Source organism: Mesocricetus auratus, unplaced genomic scaffold (assembly GCF_017639785.1).
Source record: "Mesocricetus auratus isolate SY011 unplaced genomic scaffold, BCM_Maur_2.0 Super-Scaffold_100029, whole genome shotgun sequence".
Classification (NCBI taxonomy): Eukaryota; Metazoa; Chordata; class Mammalia; order Rodentia; family Cricetidae; genus Mesocricetus; species Mesocricetus auratus.
The window spans coordinates 11,798,551-11,811,039 of record NW_024429210.1 but is presented as its reverse complement, the minus strand read 5'-3'; the positions used below and the strand labels follow the sequence as shown (position 1 = coordinate 11,811,039).

At 39.2% G+C, this 12,489-nt stretch overlaps 1 protein-coding gene across 5 annotated transcripts in view; it reads right to left on the bottom strand.

Moving 5' to 3' along the window:
* Positions 1–12,489, bottom strand: part of LOC101824868 (WD repeat containing planar cell polarity effector) — a 258,189-nt gene that overhangs the window by 50,692 nt on the left and 195,008 nt on the right. For 4 of the 5 annotated variants that reach the window (XR_002382790.2, XM_013113608.3, XM_040733219.1 and 1 more), the window contains exon 14: positions 8,445–8,547. Coding sequence is in view for 3 of the 5 variants with exons in the window: in XM_013113608.3 (XP_012969062.1) it covers positions 8,445–8,547 (103 nt within the window). In the remaining 2 variants the exon portion in view is untranslated. Of the gene's footprint in view, positions 1–4,928; positions 5,132–8,444; positions 8,548–12,489 lie in introns of all 5 variants that reach the window. The other variant, XR_005871773.1, reaches the window with a different exon arrangement.

Here is a 12,489-nt window from a genome sequence, read left to right as displayed (position 1 = left end):
GAAAACAAACAACAAAAGCGTAGACTGTGCTGAGTACATTTCTCCAGCATGCAGTTCCGTTTTCTCTTATAATCTACGTGTTCTGTATGTGCTCTAGGCTGTGTGGTAACTCTGTACAGAGGTTTAGCTTTAAAGCATAGATCTGGGTGGTGGAGGCAGGCTTGTAGACACTTAAAGTTTATGTGTTTTTAGTGAACCATTTTCTGGTTTTAGGACAGTGATTTCCACTGCACTAGATTTCACAGGAGAAATGAGAACATGGGGCTGCTGAGATTGTACTTCTTGTACATATTTTGGTTTCTGGCATTGGGCTGTAGGGTGAGAAAGAAAGCAGAGAAACAGAAACAGAAGGCAAGGACTCTGACTAAACACAACTCCAGGTGGATGTGAGTGACAGCTGCATCTGTAACCTTGAGAGACAGTTAAATGAGTCATGTGTTATATCCTGGAAAACAGCGTCTCCAGCTTCAATCATGTTTTCTTATGACTGCTGTCTCATATGGTTGAATTGCTAGAAGACTTGGTATACTCTTGCTCATTAAAACATGAAAAGTTTTTCTTTGTAGTGTTTCATAATAGTATAGAAGTCTTGAATATCTATTCCTTAGTTTGTACATATTGAAGGTATATACTGGATGGCATATTTTCTATATACAGTATGTGTAGAAATACAATTTTGTATATTGGTCTTGGATGCAGTGACAAAGGGAAAAGGAGAGTAATGCTGATAAGACAGAAATAAAGGCTGACTCACAAGGAGCAGCTAGGCACAGAGGCAAGCAAGTCTTGTGGCACCGGGACCCACAGTCCTCAAGCCAGAGTTACTTCTGTGCTGAATACAGGAGATCCCTGGACCTTGGTCCCAGAGTTCTAGAGCCATGGGAGGACCTCTCCCAGGATCTTTATGGTAATTATAGGTAACCAGCATTCTGGGCACTGGTGATTCTTTCATGGAGCTGCAGGACCTAACTCAGACCAGATCAGGTGATGTCAGGGCTGTGGGCACCAAAGCAGCTGTTGTCCAGGACTGTGGTGTGGAGAAGACCTTTCCCAGGTGCCACAGGATGAGCAAGAGTCTTCTAGCAATTCAACCATAGGTCTAGAGAGGCAGGACACAGACAGGCCCTTCTGCTTGTTCCAAGGGAGAGCTTTGACAGGGCTGGGTTTTCCTTTTCGTGCCAACAGCCATAGTCTCAAGACAGTGGGCTAGGGATGAAAACATCTAGGTCCCAAGGGCAGAGTAAAGAGCTGTGTCAGGACTGGAGCCCAGGTTGCTTTTGTTCTTGGAGCTGCAGGACTTGGCTGGGATCTTTCGCAGCTCTCCTAGAGAAGCACTTGTAATAGTAGACCTTTCTGAGCCAGGAATCCCTAGGCTGTGATCATGCTTGCTACAGGGCAGATACAGGTAAGGTGCGGGCTTGTGGCTCTGGAGGCTAGTGGTCCTAGACTTGCAGAAAATTTAGGGGCTGTCCTCTGCCCTGTTTTGTTGGCAGGCCTGTCTTCTGGTGGCATTCAAGGGCCAGATGCTGGGCCATAAAGGCAGGATGGTACCTGTCAGAGGCTGCCGAAGCAGTTTGAAGAACCCCATGTGTGTTCTTGCATTTAAAGTGAGCACTGTGGAATTCTCCTGCCTTTAGGCATGCCAGTCAAATGCTAAGCTAGGGTTACTTGTACAATACCCCCACCCCCTTCTTTCGCCTTCCATGTAGAGTCACCAATTCCACCTAGAGAGCTTGGGCTAGCAAACTGCTTGCTTCTTTTATCTGGATTGCCTTTCCAAATTCTGTGTGGTTTAGACTTCGTGTTACCTCCTTGCTGGCAGACTCGTCTGTGGTTGCTCCTAAATGGGTTTTCCTTCCTAATCCAGCTCCTTTTCTGTACATTCATTCACAGACACCTCTATTTGGACATTTTGACCTTGATCTTTTAGTAATTTAAAAAGTATTTGTGCTAACTCCTAACTTCCACTGAGGAGGGAGAAGAGAACATGAGGGAGCAGGAAGATTGAGTCAGGGGAAGAATAGAGGAGGGCAAGAAAAGAGATACCATAATAGAGGTTTAAAGAGAAATCTGGCATTAGGGAAATGTCCAGAGATATACAAGGTTGACCTTAACTAATAATTTAAGCAACAGTGGAGAAGTTACCCTTAAATACCCTTCTCCGATAATGAGATTGATGACTACCTTATATGCCATCCTAGAGCTTTCATCCAGTAGCTGATGGAAGCAGAGGCAGATACCCACAGCTAAACACTGAACTGAACTCCTGGAATCCAGTTGCAGAGAGGGAGCAGTGATGAGCAAAGGGGTTAAGACCAGGCTGGAGAAACCCTCAGAAACAGCTGACTTGAACAAGGGGAAGCTCTTGGACCCCAGACTGATAGCTAGGAAACTAGCATAGGATTGATCCAGACCCCCTGAATGTGGGTGTCAGTGAGGAGGCCTGGGCAATCTATGGGGCCTCTGGTAGTGGATCAATATCCCTAGTCACGAATGGATTTTGGGGAGCCCATTCCACATAGAGGGATACTCTCTCAGCCTAGACACATGGGGGAGGGTCTAGGCCCTTCTACAAATGATATGACAGACTTTAAAGATCCCCCCTGGAAGGCCTCACCCTCCCTAGGGAGCAGGAAGGGAATGGGATATGGGGTCAGTGGGGGTCGAGGGAGAGGGAACTGGGATTGACATGTAAAACAAGCTTGTTTCTAATTAAAAAAAAGTATTTGTGCATGTTGAGTTTATGTTAACCAACATACTTGGAATACAGATGTGTTTTGGTTTTTTGGATGCTTTGGGATTTTTGGAATAGTCACATATACCTCTGGAAGGTGAGACTAAAATCTAAACAAAGTTACACTTTCATATTCTATATATTCCTTATACATACAGGTATGAAAGCAAGCTTGTTTTTCTTTTTTCAGGTCTCTCTCTCTATGTACCCATGGCTATTTAAGAACTTACTATATATACAAGGATGTTTTTAAACTCAAAAGAGATCCACCTGCCTCTGTGTCCCCAGTGCTTGGATTAAAGGTGTACACTATCACACCCAGCTTTTTATTATTTTTTACGATGGGGTCTCTCTGTGTTGCATATGCTGAGCTGGAATTCACAGCCACCTCAGCTTCTCCTGTAAATGGCATTACTGGAAGGAACAACCAACTTAGCTTAGATACCATTCTTAGTGCACAATTCACACAAGATTGGATGTGGTATTTCCCATGAGTGGAATAATGGTAATATTTAAAGCACTTCAAATTCCTGGGTTAGGTGTGCATAACCTGTTCAAAACAGGGTCAGTGACCTTTTTGTTGAGATAAATTTCATATAACATAAAATTGTTTCAAATCATTAAGTAAATAATTTCACCAACTCTGACTTCAAGCTCTGCTACAGAGCTATAGTAATGAAACAGCTTGGTATTGGCATAAAAACAGACAGGTGCACCAATGGAATTGAATTGAAGACCCCGATATCACACACACAATTATGAACACCTAATTTTTGACAAAGCTAAAAATATAAAATGGAAAAAAGAAAACATATTCAACAAATGGTGCTGTATAAGTGGCTGTCAACATGTAGAAGAATGCAAATAGATCCATATCTATTGCCATGCACGAAACTCAAGTAGAAATGGATCAAAGATCTCAATATAAATCCATCTATACTGAACCTCATAAAAGAGAAAGTGGGAAATATACTTAAATGCGCAGGACACTACTTCTTAAATAAAACACCAGTAGCACAGACACCGAGAGCAACAATAAATAAATGGGACCTCCTAAAACTGAGAAGCTTCTGTAAAGCAATGAACATGGTCAACAAGACAAAATGGCTCCCTACAGAATGGGAAAAGATCTTCACCAAGCCTACATCTGACAGAGGACTGATTTCCAAAATATACAAAGAACTCAAGAAACTAGACATCAAACTACCAAATAATCCACTTAAAAAATGGGGTACAGATCTAAACAGAGAATTCTCAACAGAACAATTTCAAATGGCAGAAAGGAAATGCTCAACATCCTTAGTCATCTGGGAAATGCAAATCAAACTACTCTGAGATTCCATCCTACATCCATCAGAATGGCTAAGATCAAAAACACCAATGACAGCTTATGCTGGAGAGGATGTAGAGAAAGGGGAACACTCCTCCACTGCTGGTGGGAGTACAAACTTATACAGTTGCTGTGGAAATCAGTATGGCAATTTCTCAGAAAATTAGGGGTCAAGCTACCTGAAGACCCTGCAGTACCCAAAGGAGGCACATTCACACTACAAAGACATTTGCTCAACTATGTTCATAGCTACATTATTTGTAATAACCAGATCTTCTGCTTAAATTAATCCATTTCAAATATCTAGATTGCCATCTTGAAAAAAACTATAAATTTCACAAAATAATGAAACAGGCATTTCTACATATCACTGCAGTGGTATGTTCATGAATAAGTCTAATTCTGAAAAAGATGGCGTTTTTAACAGAAACACCATTTCCCTTTCACACTTTATCCTGTCTCCTGCTTCTGAATATGAGTGCTTGGGCATAAACCTGTCCCACTTCTTCCTTACAAGCCACTCACAGAGAACATGGCAACTAGCTGCTATAAACAATAAAGAAGAAAAAAATGAAAGAAAATTTACCCAGTATTTGAGGCATGCACTCATTAAGCAAAATCACCATGAAAATCTAAATAATGTAGACTAGCTCTAAACACTTTCATTGGTGATTACAGGCAAATGAAGTGAGAAGCCATGATATTTAGGCAACGCAAGAGAAATAATTTCTCTGACTATATACAAGTAACACACACACACACACACACACACACACACATACCTCCATTAAAGTAGACTGCTTGACTAAATGGCATTTAATTTTCTATTATATTAGAAACATAGCTGTAAGTCACAATACCCACCAAATTAACAATTCAATCCCCTTTAATTTAAGGAATTGCTTCCCATTCACGAGGGATGTTCAAGTCCACAGAGAAGCATCCTCTAGTGTAATCTGTCCACGTGCCACACAATCGTTCTGAAGAAACTGAGATGGGGGCCGAGAGCCACCTTCCTGCAGTGTGCTGCCCACTCATCAGAGGCAGCCAGATTAGTGCTGTTTAGTCTGTGTGAAAAACAAAGAGGACCTTTCTTAGTCGTGTGTGTGTGCGTGTGTGCGTGTGTGTGTGTGTGCGTGCGTGTGTAAATTGGTATCAGTCAATGCTACGGCAGCGGGACACACAGGAACACCAGTGAACTTCTAAGCCATGGCAGACTCTGAGTGCACAGTAAGCAATCAAACGCTTATGGTCTTCAACCAGGCTCTGGAACTGAGCCTGTGTCCTCATTTCTAAAGTGGAAAACTAATACTTAACTCAGATGGCTTCTGTACTTGAAAAACATGACTGTAACTGTGCCTAGTGAATAACATGTACTCACTAACATACAGCAATTATTTCCCAGGAAAATTGATGCTTTATACCAACAGTTCTCAAGCTGTGGGTCACAACCGGAGGGCAAAAGGGTCAAGGAAAGAACACCCTGCCCCTGACTAGACCCCAGGACCAGGGCTTGAAATCCCACCAAATCCTGAGCACACAGAATCAGGCCACAAAACCACACCAATCCTAAGCCACCCTGGAAAGCTCCCCATCCCTGCCTCCATGAAACACTATATAAATTCTGTATTATGTTCAATTTGCTGCTGCTTCTCACCCTAGAGGCAGATACCCTCCTGAAATTTTCCTTCCCAATAAATCTCTTGAGTGAGGTTTGTTGTGTGGTGTGACACTTTCAACAGAGAGCAGCCCACTGTAACACATTTCACCTGAGCTGGAATGGAGTAGAGCTCCTAACATTTTTGGTGGGAAGCTTTCCCCTAGCTAAGCAGAGTTGGTACACTCCGAGGGGACCTGAGCAGAACTGTAACACTTCCCAGGAGCAGAGTTGAGTGGAGACATAAGCTGTTGTACTTACAGAGCCTTTGTGGTACTCCTTGGCTCCCGACTGCTAGGATACCTTTCCATCTGAGCTGCAATGTTTATAGTTATTCTCTTGGGGGTCACTTATCAGATATCCTGCATATTAGATATTTACATTACAATTCATAAAAGTAGTTATGAAGTAGCAATTTAATTTTATGGTTGGGGGTCACACAACATGAGGAATGGTATTAAAGGTTGAGAACCACTGCTCTTATCCTTATACTATCCCAGCTTAGGACTCAACATAGTGTAGACACTATCTCCTCAGTAAATACTATCATCCTTTGCTTAGTAACTGCCAATTTAATGATAGGCAAGTTTACACAAGCCCATACCTTTTAAATATAATAATTTAATGTTTCAGAACTCAAAATTATGTGGGGTATGCAGCTGAGCTGAGTGGTACAGCATTTGGCTAGTATACATGAGACCCTACATTTAATCCCAATCCTGCAAAGAAAAAAAAAGATAAAATAATGACAATTTCCCAGAAATATTTAAATAATAGCTATTTCTCTTAGAAATCTAGAGGAAAAGCAATGCCTATACAGTTATACATGTGAATGTATACATGTATGTATAACTATAAATATAGCTATAGCTATATTCCTTACCCATGGTCTTGGTAGCAACCAGTGAAGTGTCAAAGCCCAAATTCAGCTCTGTCACCGTGTTGTGTTCTACAAACCCAAACCAGCCATTCCCACAAATCTTTCCATGCATATTCTTGTATTTAACAAAACTTGACACATTAATTACTTAAACAATAGATGACTACAGATTGAGGATGCCTGAAATAATCAAGTAGCATAAAAATGAACAAATTCTCTATTTAGGTCAACAAAATTTACACTGTCTCAAGTTACATTATAACCTTATTATAACAGAGTTATTAAATTTTGGCTTATAGCACTTGTGTTTTCCAAATAATTTTAAATATAGAATATAATCCTTTGTATTTTATTTATTTTAGCTCCTCTTGTCATACTAACAAGCAATATAAATTTTAGCATATAGTACTGAGAAGCAAGAAGAAATAGAAGAGACACAATATTTTATACCTTACTGCTACCATCTAATTCTTATTGAGGTTAATTTTATGTTTTATGGGCATTAACCACACGGCTGTGTTGTATCGTGTCAAAAATGACTCTTTCTTCCCTAATTAAACTCTACAAATTCAGAATCTCTACCTGGTTTGTCCTGGTTCTGTGGCTTTGTCTCATTCGGTATTACACTCTGAGGACTAGAACTGATGGTGGAGGGGTTTAAGAGAAGCTGAGATGTGGTGTCTTTGGATGCAAATACCACAAAGCCAAAACCTTATATGACTCATTGGGAAAGACTTTCAAGCAATTTGAAAGGGGGAATCTTCTAAAACTGTTTAGGAATTACAGATACGTGAAACCAAGTCTACTATAGTCCTGTGGGTCTTTTTCATAGTCTATGAATAGAACAACTAAGAGGAATCAGAATTCTGATGTCTAATTGTCAATACTGGCACACTCAGCAGCATTAGACAAGCTGGATTTAGAAACAGAAAGTACATGCAGGCGTATTTTAATTATGTTATACTGTATATAAAACCTTCCACTTTGTTACATTATAAAGTTTAAATGAACTTTAAAAGTCAGTGTTGACTTTGGTCTATCTTTAGAATACTACATTAAACAGTGACATTAGCAGCTATGAACAAAAGCACACACATGAATCCTGAAATTCCCTGATATTATTTTAATATATGACGCATCCGTGTATCAGGAAATGGTTATGTAAGTTTCTGTGCTGGTTCATAACAGCACTCCCCTGATCTCATGAAATGGGCAAGGTGAAGCAGTAATGGTGCAGGGGGAAGGTGCCAGCTGCCAAACCTGACGATCTGAGTTCAAGCCCTGGGGCTCACACAGGGGAAGGAGAGAAATGACTCTCACAAACTGTCTTCTACCCTCCTCCTCCACACATGTGTTTTGGTGCACACATGCATGTGCACACACATGTGCACCAATAATAATAATAATAATAATAATAAATTCAAATAAAAAAGAGGAACATGGTTTTACACTCTGCTAAACAGTGACCTTGGCTAGTGCTACTTATCAATTTGTTTTAAAACTACATCTTGTTTAAGAATATTCTATTTCTCAAACTTAATTTTTGCTTTAAAATATACTGTGTTCTGCAAAGAGTAATTCAAATAAATCAAGTATGCCCTATAAACACAATAGAAATGACATTAAGAATTCCCTAGAACCAAAGCACTTTTAAGACTGTTTTAGTTTGCTTCCTGTGTGTTGATGTTTTGCCTGCACATATGCCTGTGTGAGGCTGTCAGATCACCTGGAGTTACAGACAGTTGGGAACTGTCCTCTGCAAGAGCAGTGAGTGCTCTTAACCACTGAGTCACCTCTCCAGTCCCCACGCCAAAGCTCTTTAACAAAGTGCATTAGCCCTTACCGATTCCAGAGGGAACAGACACGACATCAAGGTCACATGCTCTTCTTCTTGCCACCTCAGCCAGAGCCAGTTCACCCACATCCAGGGCAAGGTAATGAATGTCCTTTGGGACAAAGGAGACAAAGGACTGATTAAAAAGTGGTCTTGACAAAGTTACAACGTGGAGTCTGAGAGGAAAAATGTTCAGATGATAAAATAGATATGACTGATGAATATTCTCTCTGTTTTAAATTTATCAGAGTTCTTTACTAGCGGAGGCTATTTTTTCTTAGAGAACAGAGTTGTAACTAGTTATTTTAAGTCATAAGGCAAAAGAGTATGTTTATAATAATCAACAATCAGTTTTATTAAAATAAAAACCTTAGTTGTGACTTTGTGTGTATATTTGAGGATTTAGTGGCTAAGGGAATCTCTCTCTCTCTGTGGTTCAGGTTGGTTTCAAACTCTTAACTCAAATGATCCTTTTTATTCTGCCTTTCAAATATCTGGTCCTACCAGTTCATGTCATTGCACTGGCCTCAAGAGAGCTTGGCTATATTATTAATACTACAATTTTTTAACTCAGTCAGGTTACAGATAATGTTTTGAATCTAGTGAAGAGACATGTTTATGGACCACTTGTTAATTATAAAAGCGGTGATACACTTTAATGGCAGCTGTTTGTACACACTGGAGCTGCTCTTGATCCGAATGTTGAAGGACTTCTGAGACGTGTTTTGGGAGAAGCAGCAGATTATGAATGATGTCTGTGCATATGTGGGCAAAGCTTGAACCGCTCTGAGGGGAAGGCAGGTCTGTCTGGTGGAAGAAGTGCTGGGTAAAGGAGAAAGGCAGCGGAAATTACAGAGTAAGCACAGTAAACATAGCCACTGAAAAGAGTTCTGTAGTGTGCAGAATGGTCCCTGGAATAAAAATTCTACTGTAATAAAAATGGAAAAAAGAATATAAACTGGTGGTCTATATTGAATAAATACAAATGTCCTATAATTATGTAAAGATATTTCATATTATTCAAATAAATGTAAATTGAAAAAGCTAATTTCAGATTTTTTGAGTTATATGAATTTACAGGAAATAAAATGCCATGCTTTGATAGATGCACAATATGCAATGAATCATCACACAGGGAATTAACACATTGGCTAAGTTTCGAACAGTTAATAATTGGTTGTATAGCTTTGACACTCAGGCACACACACTTAGGACACAGTTCCTGAAGACTTTAGAGGTTAGGGGTCAGAAACCATGTTGGACATGCCAGACTAACTTAAGAGTGGCTCCTGCATTTTTAAATGGTTGAAAGAGCTGTGCTCAACCAGTGTTCATCAGCTTTGAAGGGCTGTGGAATTAGCTTTAGCTGCAGACTTGAAAATGTTTTAAACTAAAATTACAAGGGAGAATTGCTCCTGTGAAGCATACTGTGATAAAATCATTCCGATGAGAACTAAAATTGTTTGAACTGCAAGTCATGTCAGGCCTGCACTGTCAAAAGATGTATTTTTCAAAGTGATAGCTTCATTCCTACACAAATTCCCACAAATACATTCTAATTTCAAACGAGAGCAATGTTTGTCATTGCTATATGCCTATATGCATGTGTAGAGAAAATTTCCATATTCCAAAACCCATTTGGTGTGCAATTGAGGAGCTTCTACTGGAAATGATTTGCAATGTAATGACATGCTAAAAACATTCTAGCCTTTCAGTTAATAGAATTCTAAAAATGCTTCCCAACCTGTGAAAGTACTCAATGAAAGACATGTCCCACGGATACACACTGGCATTTGGCAGTACTGGTACATACAGGTGGAAAGGTATTTACAAAGGTTTTCAAAATATGGAAAATCTCTTCAGCACCAACAAATCAACCTTTATGATAAATTTGGAGGTTAGGGAGCATCACTGTTATATCTTCCAGAAAACTCCATTCTTTTCATATTTGTAAACCTGGATTACAAAAATTGTATGCAGTGCACATAATTTGTAATATTTAAAATTTTATCAATAAAAGGCTTATGGAGGGCTTGGAGACAGACAGGTGAGTAGAGCACTTGCTACACAGCTTAAGGAGAACGGGTACCCAGAAACCACACCAGGCTCCCTTCAAGAGCATTCCTCGTTACCAAAGATGACACCAGCTTACAATACAAAGATGGAAAAGTACCCCAGCAAATGGAACTAGGAAACAAGTAGGCACAGCTAATTCTACCTGGAAAAAAATAGACCTGGAACCAAAACAAGCCAGAAGTGATAAAGAGTCACTTCATATTAAGGGAAAATCCTTAAGAAGACGTTTCAACTCTAAAAATATATGTACCAAAAACAGGAAAAACCAATCTCATCAAACAAATGTAACTAGGTATCAGGTTAGGTCACAATGAATGGCAAAACAGCAACAGTGGGTAACTTCAATATTCCACTTTCAAAGACAGGCAATTTAGATAAAAATTAGAGAAACAATGGGGTTTAATGACACCACAAATCACCTGGACCTAACAGATACCCACAGAACATTGTGCCCAAATGAAAGAATATACTTCTCAGCAGCCCACTGAACTCTTTGTGTAAAATAGTTCATATATTAGGACACAGAGCAACTTTCAATTGTTCCAGTGTTCTATTTTACCACAATAGAATGGTAGAAATAAAAAGCAAGAGAAACTACAGAAATTCACTAGGATTATATAATGTACTGCTGAATGATGAATGGGCCATTGAAGAAATCAAGAACGAAATATAAAATTTCTAGATTTGAATGAAAATGAAAACACAACATATCAAAATCTTTGGTATATAATAAAACAAGTCCTTAGAGGAAAGTTTATAACTGTAAGTGTCCAAACTAAAAAAAAATCAGAAAATTCAAATAAATAATTTAATGGTATACTTTAAGTTCTTTGGCAAAACCAGAAACCAGAACAAACATAAAAGCTATAGACAGGGAGAAATAATTAACACAAAGGCAAATGTTAATGAAATAGAAACAATATAACAAAATCAAAACCATAATTTAAAGAATAAATTAAAGAAGAATTGATTCTTTGAAAATAAAAACATAATTAAGAATCCTTAGCCAAATAAAATTGGAGATGAAAAGGTGAAAAAGATAAAATTGGAGATGAAAAAGTGAAATATTATAACAGATACTAAATTACTGTTGATTACTCAACTCTAAATGGGTCATCGATACTAGCCCTTCCAAGGTTCAAGAAACACGAAGGAGAAAGGGCAGAAAGAATGCAAAAGCCAGGTGATGGGGGGAGGGAAATAAACAGTATCATCTGGGCATGACATAGCCCTTGAACTGGACCTGTGAACGCTGTGTTGAGATGGAAGAGGGTTCATGGCGCCTGTGCATCCTTAGAGAACTATAGGCTTTTTATAGATGATGGGGGTGGCGGGGCATTTCTTCAGTAGCATTAATCCTCTTTGTTCTAGTGATTAGTTCCACACCCATGCCCATACTGGGACAGGTGGTTCCTGGCTAAACTCAATGGGTCATAAAAGTGTACAAAAAGAAGGAGGATGAATATGTTCAAAATTCATTGTATGAAATTCTGAAAGAGTTAATAAAATACTGTTTAACAAATGAAACAAGACACGAAAGCAAGAGTGGCACTTATGTCCAGGAGGGGCTGGGCTTAGCAGGGGAGGGAGAGGATGGGGGGTTGGTTAGCGTGTTGAGAATGTACTATATGTATACATGTAGGAAATCACCAAGAATGCTCACTGTGTCAAATGCTGAAGTAAACTGGCATGAACCTAATGAAGTTTAACCTCTGTAACTTCTTACTTACCTTTACTATACTTTACTACAGCTGATAAACACCTTCAGCAAAGTGGCAGGATACAAGATTAACTCAAAAGAATCAGCAGCCCTCCTATATAGAGACCATAAATGAGCTGCGAAAGGTATCAGAGAAACATTACCTTTCACAATAGCCACAAAAAAACCCATAAAATATTTGGGGTAACTTTAACCAAACAAGTCAAATACCTGTATGACAAGAACGTTGAATCTTTAAAGAAAGAAATTAAAGAAGAT